Here is a 15976-nt window from a genome sequence, read left to right on the forward strand (position 1 = left end):
GCATTTGAAGGTGAGATATAAAAGTAGAAAAATTCTTCCCATGGGGTACCTACAGGATTTGAAGGAAGACAAAGTTAAGAACCAGTTTTAAAAAATCTCATGTTGTTTCTCTAATTACTTTTTTACTCTGACCTTCGAGGGTTTAGGAAAATATTTAGGGCTGACTACTTTCTCTAGTCAGCTAATGAAAAAAATGTACCTACGTTTGGAACTGCATCATTGAAGTCTGTGAAGTTTTATCTTACACTAAGCTAAAATTCATCCTTCAGTGTCAGCCTCATTAACTTCTTAAAGACAGAAATTGTATTTATAAAAATTCACAAAAATAGAATATTCTGAGGTAGGAATATCTGCCTGAAACATTTTGTATTCATCTGACAGTAGGAGCATGCAAAATTGCCTCACTTAACAAATAATTCAGTGTAAATACTATGAGAAATGTTGCTGCTGAAGTTTAATATCTGTCAAAATTTATACATGTAAAAAAGTATTGAAAATCTCTTCTCTGGAGATGGTTGTAAAATCTCCACAGTTTTCATTGTTACGTAATCAATTTAGTAACATGTACACGCATGAAAAGCTACATTAAAATAAGCTAGGCTTTGTGAAATACATGATAAGGCTATTCACTAATTTTAATAAAAAATGGAAGTAAAAAAATTATATTATTTACAGTTAAGAGAGTAAAAATGGATTTCTTTCTTCTCTGGAATGCTTTATTAATACACCATATTCATTGTTTTAATAAGATCAAAGGAAATTATGCATAATTAGAAGTACAGGAAGAAATTTGAGTCTTGGGAGTGACGGTGAAATCTGCAGGTTCTAATATTTTATATTATTGCCTATTCATGAGATTTTATTATTTTGATTAGTTTCATATTTGTGTAGACTTTTATTGTCTTTTTGCTGTTTAAATTTAAGGTTTTTAAAAGAATAGTATTACTATGTCTGACTAGAAATGGATAAGCAACTTAAATACCATTTTTATAAGGAAGTATTATATGACGTCTTTCCATTACGTTGCTTGTCTGAAATGTAGACATTCTGCAACCATCTTGAAACACAGAACATGTGCATCACCCCCAGCTTCTGAGTGTGTTTTCCCTTTAGGCCAGTTTTTGTCATTTAAAGTTGTTTAAATCATAAATGCAATTGTCTTTTTGTCTGCAGAACTGCTTCATAATCTGTTTTGTAATCCAATATGTTCACAGTGAAGTCCAACTGCAGCTTGGAGTCTAAAAAATGAGACTTCCTTCAGCTTGTCTTGGCACAAAGAGTGTAAACTGTGATAGGAAGAGCACAGCCAAGAGCAGCAGAGGGTGGCTAAGAATCAGGAGGTAGGGTTGGAAGGATATGTGTTGCAAAGGGCAGCACGGAGTGTGGTATTGGAGATGTTAAGAGGGGAGGAATAACATGCCCTTAAGATAAGGGCAGGAAATTAAATACAAAGAAAACGATAGGGAGTAAATGTAGGGATACAGAAGAAGTAGAGGATCTGGAGTGGTAAGGAAAGGGCTTCAACCCCAAGGATGAATGAATTCTATCAAAAGCTTAGACATGAGTCAGAACTGTTGTAGTAGTACATGCTTAGGTAATTGATATGCTTTCACTGGTAGGCAGTGGAAAGGATTGAAAGTCACTACAGCAGAAGATAAAAAATCAGAAGGCAAAGCTGAACATAAACTGGAGCTCCTAAAAGGAGTTCATAATGGTATGTATTAGTCTCAAAGAGGTTTTTTGTCAGAAATGACCTGGAGCATACACTGTCATATATTGCAAAATCACAACATATGTTGCATTTACCTTTTCTAAGTTTCATTTGCAAACTAATTTGAAAGGTGAGGAAAATCTTATATTAACTTTAAAAAGATAGTTTCTTTAATGTAAATTTTTCAATAATGTAATTTTAAAATGTAGGTTATCATACACTTTTCTATTGTGTTTTATAAGTCTTGGCCTAAAGAAAGGAGTGGTGGCATGTTTCTTTTGCCAAAGCTGTGGAGAAACATATATATGTATATATATGTATATATAAAAAGATATTCTAGTTGATTCTTGACAAACAGAGCAAAAAAATCATAGAGGTCTCTTGCATGTAGAATAATGTTAATAGGTCTAGGGAACTGAAGAATAGGAAGAGAAAACTTACTAATCTAAAAATACTTATTGCTTTGTTCCTAGGTTCAGACATTGTTCAGTGGTTGACGAAGAACTTATCTATAGAAGATCCAGGTAACTTTTAATTTTTGTATGTTTGAAAAAACATGTTGTGATGTGGGTGGCCAGGCAGCATTTGACCAGTGTGATTTCAACAGCAAAACAGACAGCATCAAACCTCTGAAACTTTTGCTAAGAATCTCATGATTTTGGTTATCCATTTTATTGGAGCATGTACCAGGAAACAAGAGGATGTCCAAGAATGAAAATGATAAGTGCTTTAATTAATGGAAAATCAGTTTATGTTTTACTCCAAGAGGAATTAACTCATTGTCATACTAGATGTTTGTTAAGCACAAGCTGTTTTCTTAACAGAATTTTCCCGTAGATTAAAAAATAAACAAAATTAATAAAATATGCTCTTGTACTGACATCAAGAGCTGTGTTTGTATCTTTAAGTTTGGACACTTTTATAGCATCTTAAATGGAGAGTAAACTGTAAATAAAATCAGTGTGGTGAGGAAGAACTGCTCACTGCTCAGTAAACTGGGTTGGGATGTGGAAATAAAGATTTGGTTCCAAATTCTGCCACAGGTTTCTTATGTGGCAAGCTGCTAATTCAGTTTCTATGGCTTGGTGCATGTCTGATATTTATTTCCCTGATTTACAGGAAACTTTTTACATGAGGTGAATTTTTCTGGAAAAGAATGGTTTCTAGTAGAAAATGATGAACGTCAGAAATAAAATTTTGTGGAAGTTCCTATTCTATTTTGGTTGGGGGAAAGATAATCTTCCCACTTAAGAGCATTAAAAAAAAAAATCCTTTCTCTGTTTCAGAGTTTTTGGAATGGAATGTCTATTTTTTGTTTGTTTCTTTTTAAATTTTATTTTATTTTTCTGTCATATTAGATACAAAAGTGGAATCATTGTGGAATTCCAGCAAAAAGTAATATCACTGAGTTTAAGATAATGAGTTGGATAGTTTTATATGTATATTCAATATTTGAAAATATGCAGTTCACAAATTATCTGAATTGTTACATCAGACAGATCACTAATTGCTGCCATTTTAGTATAACTTTAAACTGAGTGTCGTGTATTTGCTTCCTGAAGCTAATGTTTAGATCACTTGAGACATCAGTGTGATATTGCATTTCTCAGCTGTCAACTAAAAAACACTCAACTATCTACTTTCATTAGAGTTTGAAAGATTGCCATTGTATGTTTATTTGTTATGGAAGCTTAACCTTTATTTTTAAAACCAGAACTGCAATTTTAGAATAGGCTGTTCTTCAGATTATCTTGTTGTTGCAAAATTTGGAATAGCTGAAACCTTAAACTAAATGGTTCCCTATGTTGATACCCAAATAAAATTAAACAAACACACAAACTACTAACATATGTCACAAGAACACCGCAGAAATTTAATCCGAGCTGCATTATACCCTCTCAGATTGCATTGGTGGAAAAATTATCTAAAATGGCAAAAACGTCTTATGCATATCAGTCTTGGTCCAAGGACTGGACGGTCCAAAGTCAGCTATCTGGAGCTGACTGGATGCAAATCTTCAGAAGGGAAGCCACCCCAAATGTTGCCTTTGGGTGACATTCAGAATTGCCAGAACCTGACAGATGGTGAGCAAGAGCTATTCACAGGACAAAACTTCTGATAGTACTCTGGTTTATAAAATCTTTGAAGATTTTGACTTTATTCCGGTTCTAGACAAGACCATCCAGAATTTCCCATGGAAAAGCCCTAAATTTCTGGGAGCATCATTTGAATTTCCATTACCTTCTGTCCACTTTTCAACAGCATGCCAGTCTGTCTTTGAAAAAAGACTATGGATGTCTTTTTAAACTCCCCCTTAGGGTCCTGTTACCAAGCTGTTGTGCAATTTTGTGATGCAAAAATAAATAATCCCTGTGTTTGCACTGGAAGTTATCATCTCTGTCTAGTACTGATATCAGTAATATAATGTAAACCTTGGTTCACATATTTTGAGAGTATATTCCAATATCTCCAGAAAAATTTAAGGACTACTGTACCCCTCATCTGTCAGTGCTGTGAACTATTCATGCAAGCAAGGCATGTAAATTGTTATCTAAGGGACAAATAGACAGATTTAACTTAATTAGTATGCAGTACATAAAAACAAAACAACCCCCCCAAAACAAAACAAAACAAAACAACACAAAACATTTTTTAGTGCTTTTTTTTCCTGTGTTTTGCATAGAGCATACAACTCCAATAACATTTAAATGGGAATGAAGAAGGCTGCTTTATGGATAGCGGGAGAACAAAAGGCAGGAGATGGTCTGGCAGCAGCATTTGTTTTCACTGTGTTAATAAGTGTAAAGCTAGTGTCTGGAAACAGTAATTTTAAGCAAAAAATAGTTACAAGTGTAAATTTCCAGTAAAAAAAAAATGCACGTTTTTCATAAGTGGAAAAACATGTTGTGTGGAAGATTTGAAAGATTTTGGCTTGCTGAGTAAATCTGCATCAAGAATATAAACTAGAGATGATGGGTGGATTCCGCTAAATTATGCCAGATTTGAAGTTGTTTCGGTGGAGCAGAGAAGAGTTTGTGCCCAGAATAGCTGGGTGCAATGTACAGTTGCTGTTATGTTGTTTGCTTTTCAGTATGTACTTAAAAAAAAATGTTTGTGTTTCAGCCTACAACTCATCTGTAAAATTTTAAGGAACAAGAATTATCTAAGTTATTTTTAATGTGGAAGTTTAGTTCGGTCATAAAAATAAGCCTGACCTCAACCCCAAAAGAAGCAATTAACTGAGTTTACAGAATTGTAAGAGCTTGTGGTTTTGCATTTAGACATGTGTTTGTTGAATTGACCATTACAGGGTAAGTGCTGACTCTTCACTGATGGTGCCAATTACTCTTAATGCGGAAAATCTACTGTTTTTCTACATTGTGTTTTTCTTTTTTAAAATGATAATTAGTGCTGTGAAATGTACCAGGTTGACCACACTACAGACTGAAATCCTTTTAGTCCTTAGGAAAAAAACAGAACAAAAAAGGATGATGAGCTGATTTAAAGGTGTCAGCTGAAATCTCCAAGAGGCTGGTTCTGTACTTGGTTCTTGCACTGATTTCTTTGATGCTCTTTGGCAAGACACTTGATTTGTCTGTTCCCTAGCATTACAACATGCTAACAGTAAATCATGCTGTTGTCTTTTAATGAGAGGAACCAGTATCAATTCTTGGTTTAGTGAAGAATAATCAGTATTTTCACAGTTAAATGTGTGCTATATACAAATAAGTATTTCATGCTTAACTCAACCCATGAAAAATTTCTACTTATGTGTCTCAGAAAGAGCCTTTAATTTACTGACATCTGTAAAGACAATGGGAATTACTTGGCTGAAGTCACTTCATTACTGGTTGGTTGCTGTAGAAGAACTGTAGTACTGCAGCCAGCTTCAGGGTATGCAGCCCTGAGTTCTGAGTGCCTTAGTCCGGCTCCTTTGGGCTGTCAGTTGAAGGAGTTTGCTACTGCTCTTGGATGACAAGAATTACACTCAGAAGTGTTACTAATCCTTGACAAACATCTCTTCAACAGTTCAGAAAATGCAATGATGATGGTAGCAAAAAGTTAAGCTGCTACGAGAAATTTTAAAGAAAGCCGCTATATATTAAAATGAGCCTATAACAATTCATTTGAAAACACTGTAGTATTTTCTCTATTCTCTCTTCTTAAATATGTTTACAGACATATATATTACTAAATCAAGCTTTCTAAGTTATAAAACAAGACTGTTCCTTGACATAGACATGCTCACATCTGCAATTCTTTCCAATGACATTCTTTTCATTTAACTTATGTAGCTAATTTGTAACTAGATGCCCACCAGCAGCTGTGTAAACTGTGGTCACTAACCCAGTGCAAGAAAAAGGGAGAATTCAGCAGCACAACATCTGTTTGTCTCTTCTACTTTTCCCTCCTTTTTTTTTAATATATTTTTTTTTCCAGTTAAATTTTTCTCCAGCAGCAGCTGTATTTATAATGACCTTGAAAATACACTGTATTTGCTTTAAGAATTAGAGGAAATATATTAGCGTTTTTATCTGAGTACATTAAAGTGTACTTGAAAACCTATTTCTGCCCCTTCTTCACATGTGTATGCAGGAAGGCAGCAGCAAACAGCAAACCATTGCAACCTGGGAGACAATGCCAGACAGCTGCAGGTGAAGGGGAGGTTCCCCTTCCAGAGTTTGCTAAAGGAGAAAATAGCTTCTTATGAAATGGAGGAAGAAGGAAATCAAAAGCTCATGCTTCTGTTTGCAGTCTTTGCATTAATCAAAACTAGTGAAAATAAAGCAAGAGTAGAATGCATTCCTTTTTTTTTTTTTTTTTCCCCGCTTAACTGGAAAAAAAAAAAAAAAAAACAACTTGCCAGGTAAATTTTATACTGCTTGCACACGTACCATAAGCCTCATATTAGGAAACTGGGATCTACAAGACACTCATCTTTTTTTTTGTATGTCTAACAGAAACTTGGGTGCATTTTGTTTGGTGAGGCAAATCTCGTGAACCTTCAGCAAGTCTAATGTAAATAACTCTAGCTTTATTCTGCTGGGTGAATTTGATCTGAGCTTGTCAGGTCCTGTAACAATTAAATGAAATAATGTCTGTGATAATAATTTCAGGTGAACAGAAAGAAAGTAAAACTCAAATCCTGCCTGGGAAAATGTCAAAATTGACAGGCACTCCTTTAGTACCGATAGTATTAACGTTGTGATACTCGAACATGATAAAACTGTATGGGGCAGTTTTCCTTTATGTACGTGTAGCATTTATTTGTCTTCGATAATCATTGGACTTCTAGCCACTGCTGGGGTTTCAGGACTGAAATGGTAGATATTCATATGCAGAAGTTATTCTATTTGCCTAAAAGCCTTGGATAGACTCGACAAATGGCAGACAAAGGTGTATTCCTTGTCATATAGTTGTGACAGGATAAATCAGACTTAATGGGTACTGTTTCTTCTTTCATACTTTTTCACTGAAGCTTCTTCCACTTTGTTGTAGTCCGTTACTCTGTGTAGAACGCATGTGTTACACTTGTCTCCCAAGAGCATGCAGAACAGCAGGGGTAGCCTGATGTGAGCTTCCCCTCCTCGTACATGATGATAGCAATTTTTGAGCAGCCTCATTTCCATGTATTAACTCTTGAAGGTGATTAGTATGTTCCTAGGTTGGCCAGTTGATTTTCTTGCATGCAAATAGGTGGTAGGCTACATCAGTGCTTAATTCCAATTTCTCTTCAAGGAGTGGTCATTTCTTCTGATAGTGCGGTGTGTTTAGTAGCTGGTTAAAAATGAACATTTTTTTACTCCTGCGGTGAAGAAATGGAGTTTGTGACTAGTGCAGATGCAAAGGTATCAATGACTGATCACTTAACATAAGCAGATAAGTCAAACTATAACACTGTTACATCAGACTAAGCAAGGCTAAATAAAATTCCTTCTCCCTGATTGTAATGAGGTTATATTATTTTTCAAGATGCTATATTAAATAGTTTATGTTTTTTCATCCTAATAATAAACTATATTTGTGGATAATAGGATTTATGTATTATACAACATCGTAACTCTGAAAATGCCTTTAGAAATCACTTAATAAACAGTGAAAGATATTTATCAATATAATAGGTTATATTAAGAAAGTAGAAAGTATGTCTAGTCTATTTACTTAATCATATTTATGATCAAATTAATTTTATTAACTTTTTATTGCCTATAAGTATTAATAATTGAAAAATATCTATTTAATTTATAAAGGAATGTCTATACTGGATCAATGAGTAAAGATCACAGGTATGGAATTTGCCGCCTTATAGGATAATTTGCTGCATAACAGAAAAAGAAGAATTGATATTTCTGCTATTAGAATTACAAATTGCGTGCACTGTAACTTTGTTTCTGTAACCAACCTATTTGCACTTGTCTATAGAATACTAATTCAAAGTAGATTTATTGTGGTTATAATAAGGAAAATCCTCAAACTCTTCAAATGACTTAGAATATATGTACACATATTTAAATAATTTGACCATAACTTAAGTTGTGTCATGTAAGTTTCCTAAGTAAAACAGAACTCTCTTGATATTTGCTTACTTCTGTTTGAAAACAAACCTTCAACTGAGTGTTAATTTTTTTTTTTTTTTGAATACTAACCCTAATTCTATAGTGGTTTCTTCAAAGCTATTTGTTTTTAGTAAGAAATAATTTAAGTCTTTAGTATTAAAGTACCAAAATGCTACACACAATTATTTTCAGTGACAAGTGTAATACCTTCATATGACATCCACTCCTTCATTCTTTATTTTAATCGTTGATGGTGAAATTCCAGTTCCACAGAAGGTTGGAGGCGTTCCATTAACTGCAAAAGAGCCAAGATATAACACAATTCATTTTAAAATAAGATTAGGTGTAACATGGTCTTTAAGCTATATCTCAGGCTAAAATACAAAAACTAGTTTCTAAGAAGAGTCTTATACCCAGTTAGAGTTTTAAAATTGAAACAAGCCAGCAATGAACAGCATTTGCTTTGGAACTCAGTAAGCAATATGGGCATTATTTCACTGAGGCCTTTTAGAGCCTTGGTGAGTAAAGAGTAAGAAAGAAGTACTAAATAGAATACAAAGTACTGATTAGAAATATTAGTGTAAAGAAGCCTATTCAGACAAAAAGTTCGTGCTAAAACCATTGCCAGATCCATATACCAGAAACTGAAAAATCAGTAAGCATGAATTTCAAGTAATTTCATTGGAAGGAGCTTCAGATGCTCTGTTGTACCAATTTAAGGAATATATTTCATCCTTTCTGTCACAGAAAAAATTAGGGTGTAAGAAATCTACATTACACAGTTGAAAATCTTTACCCATCAAATTACCTCTGAAGTACACAGCTTCATCATAAAGCTTTATGATGAAGCTATTATTTTATTATATAAAGCTATATGATGATGAGTGATTCAAAACTGGTACTGTGTTTTCCCCAAAGCTCTACAAAACCTAGAAAGCTTTTTTTTTTTTTCTTTTTGAGAATTGAATCATAAATCAGGCAATTTTTATTCCATAGTTTTCAATGAAAATATTCCACATAGTTCTGAGGAACTGGTTCCTAAACAGTGTATATCTTTCCAGGTATTGTACCCTTCTTTTCATGTCATCACTCAGAATATGGAACCAATATCTCTGAGTAAGAAACTATATCACTAGCCAATGTTAACTTCCTACGAATGCATCAGATTTTCAGAATGACTAGCTTCCGATACCAAATTCTGCTGATTTTAATGTTATGTGTTCCCTGTATTGTCTGCTTGCTCCTTAACTTTGCACACTTGTAGCTGCCACTTATTGCTTTTTCAGCATGGACAAAGCCTATTATATTACTGTCACTGCTAAAAATGATAAAACATATTTATTGACTTAAGTCAATAGTACAACAAAAGTACGACTGAAGAATCAAAAGAAAGGTATGTCCTTGTAGGGAGAACTCTGTTATCTTTTAGAAATAAGGCTTATTAATGAATGAGTTAAGTAATAATGACAATAATCCCCCTCTGTTCTGCTTTTCTCCCCTCTGCTCTGCTCTCATGAGACCCCACCTGGAGCACTGTGTCCAGCTCTGGGACTCCCAGCACAAGAAGGACAGGGACCTATTAGAGCAGGTACGGAGGAGGGTCACAAGGATAATCCGAGGGCTCAAGCACCTCTCCTATGAAGACAGGCTGAGGGAGTTGTGGTTGTTCAGTCTGGAGAAGAGAAGGCTCCAGGGAGACCTTAGAGCAGTCTTAGGGTACTTAAAGGAAAGCTGGAGAGGGACTCTTTTTCAGGGAGTGTAGCAATAGGACAAGGGTAATGATTTTATACTAAAAGAAGGTAGACTTATATTAGATATTAGGAAGAAATTCTTCACTCTGAGGGTAGTGAGGCACTGGCACAGGCTGCCCAGAGAAGCTGTGGATGCCCTGTCCCTGGAAGTGTTCAAGGCCAGGTTGGATGGGGCTTTGGGCAACCTGGTCTAGTGGAAGGTGTCCCTCCCAAGGGTGGGGGTGGGGGGGTTGGAATCAGGTGATCTTTAAGGTCCCTTCCAATCGAAACCATTCTATAATTCTATGACAATTTTAATAAATATTTGATCCTGTTTTTACTAAAGTTACTTAGATTTTTTGTGATTTCTTCCTGTTTGTCATTTTCAATCTGAACCTTTGGGATCATACCAAGTTTTGGAGGTTTAAGAGGAAGAACATTTAGTAAATCCCAATTCATGCTGGCATATTTAATTAAAAGCAGCTAAATAATTGTCTAGAGACTTCATAAGCTTTCTGCTTCCTTGTTTCTGAGAGAACTATGTTATGTAGTAATGGAAAATGCAAATAGGTGGAAGTGAGATTTTTAAATCTGGACAACTTAATCAAATAAAAGTAGTTGAAATCCTATTTCATCTTGCAAGCAGCTGCTATAGCTTTTAATAGTCAACTAAACAAAAATGTTTTGATATTTATGTATTGTATGTAGCATTTAATAACTGAATGGTTAATGTAAGGCCCTTTCTTGATTTTGTTACTAATTGTCCTTAAGTGGGTTTTCAGTTTTCCCATGGCACATGTAGAGAAACACAGCTGTTCACCCAGGAGGATAATGAGAGTTCAAGGTTAAGTGAACTGCTGGGAGCTCTAGTTTACTCGGCAAAAGACATTGCTGTCTATGTCACCATGGACAGATAAGTATTTCCTTAGCTCTCTCTTGTTCTTCAGTATTCCCTTCCCTCATTTCATAGAATATCCCGAGTTGGAAGGGACCCATAAGGATCATCAAGTCCAACTCCTGGCACCGCACAGGTCTACCCAAAAGTTTAGACCATGTGACTAAGTGCACAGTCCAATCTCTTCTTAAATTCAGACAGGCTTGGTGCAGTGACTACTTCACTGGGGAGCCTGTTCCAGTGTGCAACCACCCTCTCGGTGAAGAACCTCTTCCTGATGTCTAGCTTAAACTCCTCCTGCCTCAGCTTAACATCGTTCCCAACGGTCCTATCACTGGTGATAACGGAGAATAGGTCACCTGCCTCTCCACTCCCCCTCACGAGGAAGTTGTAGACTGCGATGAGGTCCCCCCTCAGCCTCCTCTTCTCCAGGCTAAACAGGCCCAGTGACCTCAGCTGCTCCTCATATGTCTTCCCTTCTGGGCCCTTCACCATCTTTGTCACCCTCCTCTGGACACTCTCCAACAGTTTTACATCCTTTTTATACTGTGGTGCCCAGAACTGCACACAGTACTCGAGGTGAGGCCGCACCAGTGCAGAGTAGAGCGGGACAATCACTTCCCTCGACCGACTAGCAATGCTTGATGCATCCCAGGATACGGTTGGCCCTCCTGGCTGCCAGGGCACACTGCTGGCTCATGTTCAACTTGCTGTCAACCACAACCCCCAGATCCCTCGCTGCGGGGCTGCTCTCCAGCGTCTCGTCGCCCAGTCTGTACGTATAGCCAGGGTTGCCCCGTCCCAGGTGCAGGACCTGGCACTTGCTTTTGTTAAACTTTATGTGGTTGGTGATTACCCAGCTCTCCAATCTGTCCAGATCTCTCTGCAAGGCCTTTCCACCCTCATCCGAGTCCACAACTCCTCCAAGTTTGGTGTCATCGGCAAGTTTGCTCAAAACATCTTCTAGTCCTACATCCAAATCATTTATAAAAACATTGAAGAGGACTGGCCCTAAAATGGAGCCTTGAGGGACCCCACTAGTGACCATCCGCCAGCCAGATGTGGCCCCGTTTACCACAACCCTTTGAGCCCTGCCCGTCAGCCAATTGCTCACCCATCGTATGATGTTTTTGTTTAGCTGTATGCTAGACATTTTGTCCAGTAGGATCCTATGGGAAACCATGTCAAAAGCTTTGCTGAAGTCCAAAAAGATCACATCAGCTGGTTATCTTATCATAAAAAGAAATCAAATTTGTTAGGCAGGACCTACCCCTCATGAACCCATGTTGGCTGGGACCAATGACTGCATTGTCCCCCAGGTGCACTTCAATAACTTCAAGGATCATCCTCTCCATAATTTTACCAGGCACTGACGTGAGATTGACAGGCCTGTAATTGCTAGGGTCTTCTTTCTTACCCTTCTTGAAAATTGGCACAACATTTGCCAGCTTTCAGTCCAATGGGACCTCTCCAGATTCCCAAGATCGTTGAAAAATAATTGAGAGAGGTCCCGTGATGACGTCAGCCAGCTCTTTAAGCACCCTGGGATGAATTCCATCCAGACCCATGGACTTGTATGGATCCAGGTGGTGCAGCAAATCCCGCACACGTTCAGGGGCATTTGGGAGTTTTTCATTCCCACCATCATGGTCCTCCAGCTCAGGGTACCCTGGGTCCCGAAGCCCATCATCAGTGGTGAAGACAGGGGCGAAGAAGGCGTTAAACGTCTCTGCTTTGCCTATGTCATTGTCTGTAAGGAGACCTTCCCCATCTAGTAGCGGACCTATGTTTTCTTTGGTTCTCCTTTTTCTGTTCACATACCTAAAAAAAACTTTTTTATTGTCTCCCACAGACATGGCCAGCTTCAACTCTAGTTGGGCTTTGGCCACACGAATTTTCTCCCTACAAACACGAACAGCATCCCTGTATTCCTTCCTCGTCACCTGACCCTCCTTCCAGCAGCCGTACACTTTCTTTTTTCACCTAAGCTCCAGTAGAAGATCCCTGGTCAGCCAGGCCGGCCTTCTGCCCCACTTGCCTGACTTCCGATATTTTGGAATCGCCTGATCATGTGCTTTTAGGAGGCAGTGCTTAAAGATTGACCAGCACTGATGGATGCCACTGCCTTCAATAGCAGTTTCCCAGGGGACCTTGCTGACTGGTTCCCTGAGCAGCCTGAAGTCTGCTTTCCCCATATCCAGGGCTGAAGTTTTGGTGACAGTTTTCCTTCTGTCACCATAAATTCTAAACTCAGCCACTTCATGGTCACTATGACCGAGACGGCCGGCAATTGCCACGTCTCCCACAAGACCCTCTCTGTTCTCCAGCAACAGGTCTAGGAGGGCACCTTTCCTAGTTGGCTCCCTTAGCACCTGCACCAAGAAGTTATCATCTAGGTGCTTTATGAACCTCCTGGACTTGCTCATCTCAGCCGTGTGGTGATCCCAGTTGACGTCTGGCAAGTTGAAATCCCCCATTAGGACAAGGGGAGTTTATCTTGAGGCATCTCTTAGTTCTGCAAAGGATAATTCATCGGTGTTGTCGTCCTGGCCAGGTGGTCCGTAATAGACTCCCACAACGACATCCCGTTTATTTGTTCGTCCCTTAATCCTTACTCAGAGGCTCTCAACTTTGCCATCACCAACTTGAAGTTCCACACAGTCCAGCCCATGCTTCACATACATTGCCACCCCGCCACCTCGCCTACCCTGCCTGTCCCTCTTGAAGAGCCTGTAACTATCTGTTGCAACACACCAGCCACAGGACTCATCCCACCAGATTTCGCTTATGCCCATGATGTCGTAGCTGCGGGACTGGGCCAAGACTTCTAGCTCATCCATTTTATTCCTCATACTGCGTGCATTTGTGTGGAAGCACTTCAAATGCACCCCCCTACACGCAGCACCTTGTGTAGACGACTGAAGGGCCTCACTAGCACACAGTCCCTCTGATTCTAGCACACCATCCCTTAGCTCATCACCGGCGTGCCTGGTTTTATCCCCTTCCCCCTTTGACTCTAGTTTAAAGCCCTATCTATCAGCCCTGCCAACTCCTGAGCAAAAATCCTCACCCCTCTCTGAGAGAGGCGCATCCCATCTGGTGCCAGCAGGCCCAGTGTTGCGTAGACCTTCCCGTGATCGAAAAACCCAAAATTCTGCTGGTTGCACCAGTCCCGAAGCCACATGTTAATGTGATGAGTCTGCTTGTCAGCATCGATCCCCCCTATCAGGACAGAGGCAAACACAACCTGTGCCCCTGATCCTTTAAGTAGTCGCCCCAAAGCCCTAAAGTCTCTTTTGATTGCTCTCAGACTTCTCGTTGCTACCTCGTCATTACCAGCCTGAAAGACCAGTAGCGGGTAGTAGTCAGTGGGCCGTACCAGGTGCTTGACTTTCTTAGAGAAGTCTCTCACCCAAGCCCCAGGGAGGCAACAGACTTCCCTGTGGGTTGGGTCTGGTCGGCATATTGGGCCCTCTGTCCCTTTCAAAAGGGAGTCCCCCATGACAATAACCCTTCTTTCTTTTTTGACAGTTGATGTAGTAGTGCGGGGGATAGGTTGCTTTGCCTTAGGCATCCTCTCCAACTGGGACGGGCTTTCATCTACTTCGTTGTTCTGACTGTCGTGTTCTAGACCCTCATACCTGTTATATAAGGGTAGATGGGAAGGTGAGGTGGGCAGGGACAGGGATCGCCTACCACCCCGAACAGAAACCTGTCTCCATTCCCCCCCTTGGCCTAGGTCTCCTCCTACTGCCTGGAGGGATGAGAGAACTTTTGTCTTCTGTGTAGCAGGAGACGTTTGTGCTATGGCAGGCTTGTGAGTCTGTCTCAGAGAGGGCAGAGTACACCTCCACCAGTCAATTTCCCTCTCTGACTCCCTGATGCTCCTGAGCCTGCTTACCTCCTCCCTAAGCTCCGCTACCTGGCTGAGCAGCTCTTCAATCTGGGCACACCTGCCACAGGCATGCCCCTTGCTGCTGCAGTCAGATACCGACAGAAGACTCGGTCACACCCTGCAGCCCAAGACCTGGATGGCTGCGTGTTTCCCCAAGCCCTCCGTCTGAGTAGCCACATCGGACACTGCGGCAGGAGAGGCCGCAAGAGATGCGGAGTCCATGGTTTTCTGCCTGGTCGATACCATGACCAGGTTCCTCGCAGGCAGGTTACAAGTACCGAAGGGAAAGACCGCTGCCAAAGACCGACGAGGGGCCCTCCCTGCGCGCCCTGCTGCGCAAACTGCTGTGCCGTGCCCTGCCCTGTTTGCCCGACCTGTTCGCCATGCTCCTGGTCGCTCACACTCCCTAGGGGCTGCTTCTGAACAGCCGGGGAGGGGACGCTACTGGCTCCACCTACGCCTCCTCAGCCTCCCTCGCGAGGGCTGCCGGGTCCTGGCGGCTTCTTTGGCTGCTTCGAGTGGCCTTGATGCTGAAAAAAAAGCCCTGCCTGTCTCAATCCCCCGCTCCACTGCAGAATGCGTCTGCCCTGGAGCCGGTCGCCTCGGCAAGTCTTCCTTTTCTCTCTTATCTTCTAAATCTTTATCTCTGTAGTTAATTCCCTAGTTTTATTGCAGAGTCCTCTAGTTCTTGTTGGGTTATGGCTGCTGGTTCGATCTTATTCACATGTTCTTCTCCATTCACATTCTCCCTCTTCTTTCTCCTTTCCTCTAATTTCACTGGTTGCATTCAGTCACCTTCTCAAATTTCACAGACAGGAAAACAGGCAAATTGAAGCTGAAGAATGAGGAGTTTCACTGTTCCATGTCCATTATATTTTTGTAGCTGCAAGACCTCATTTGACTTTGGAATACTTAGATCCACAAAATAAAAATTGCAGTTCTCACCGAAGTTGAAGCTCAAATTAGTTTAAAAGAATCCAAACCATGGAAAATCTTATTTATCTCAGTTATTCACACAGAAACTATAGCAAGGAATTTGCACTTGCTTTTGAATGTGTGCTTCTTAATTAATGTCTACTTTAAGGAAAAAAAAATATATTAGAGAAGCTGGAATACTTAAACTTTTAGACCACTTTTAAACTTATTGGGAAACTTACGAAGAACTACAGACGTGGCACATTTGCATCG

General features: G+C 39.7%; 1 protein-coding gene across 15 annotated transcripts in view; it reads left to right on the forward strand.

Annotated features, from left to right (window-relative positions):
• The window catches only part of RGS7 (regulator of G protein signaling 7), a 279466-nt gene that overhangs the window by 163382 nt on the left and 100108 nt on the right, over positions 1-15976 (forward strand). For 10 of the 15 annotated variants that reach the window (XR_013948508.1, XM_080585130.1, XM_080585131.1 and 7 more), the window contains one exon: positions 2185-2235. Coding sequence is in view for 11 of the 15 variants with exons in the window: in XM_080585130.1 (XP_080441256.1) it covers positions 2185-2235 (51 nt within the window). In the remaining 4 variants the exon portion in view is untranslated. Of the gene's footprint in view, positions 1-2184; positions 2236-9602; positions 9857-14660; positions 15394-15976 lie in introns of those variants that run through there. The other 5 variants (XM_080585135.1, XM_080585129.1, XM_080585136.1 and 2 more) reach the window with 5 other exon arrangements.

Source organism: Anser brachyrhynchus (genome assembly GCF_964034855.1).
Source record: "Anser brachyrhynchus genome assembly, chromosome: 3".
NCBI classification, from domain to species: domain Eukaryota; kingdom Metazoa; phylum Chordata; class Aves; order Anseriformes; family Anatidae; genus Anser; species Anser brachyrhynchus.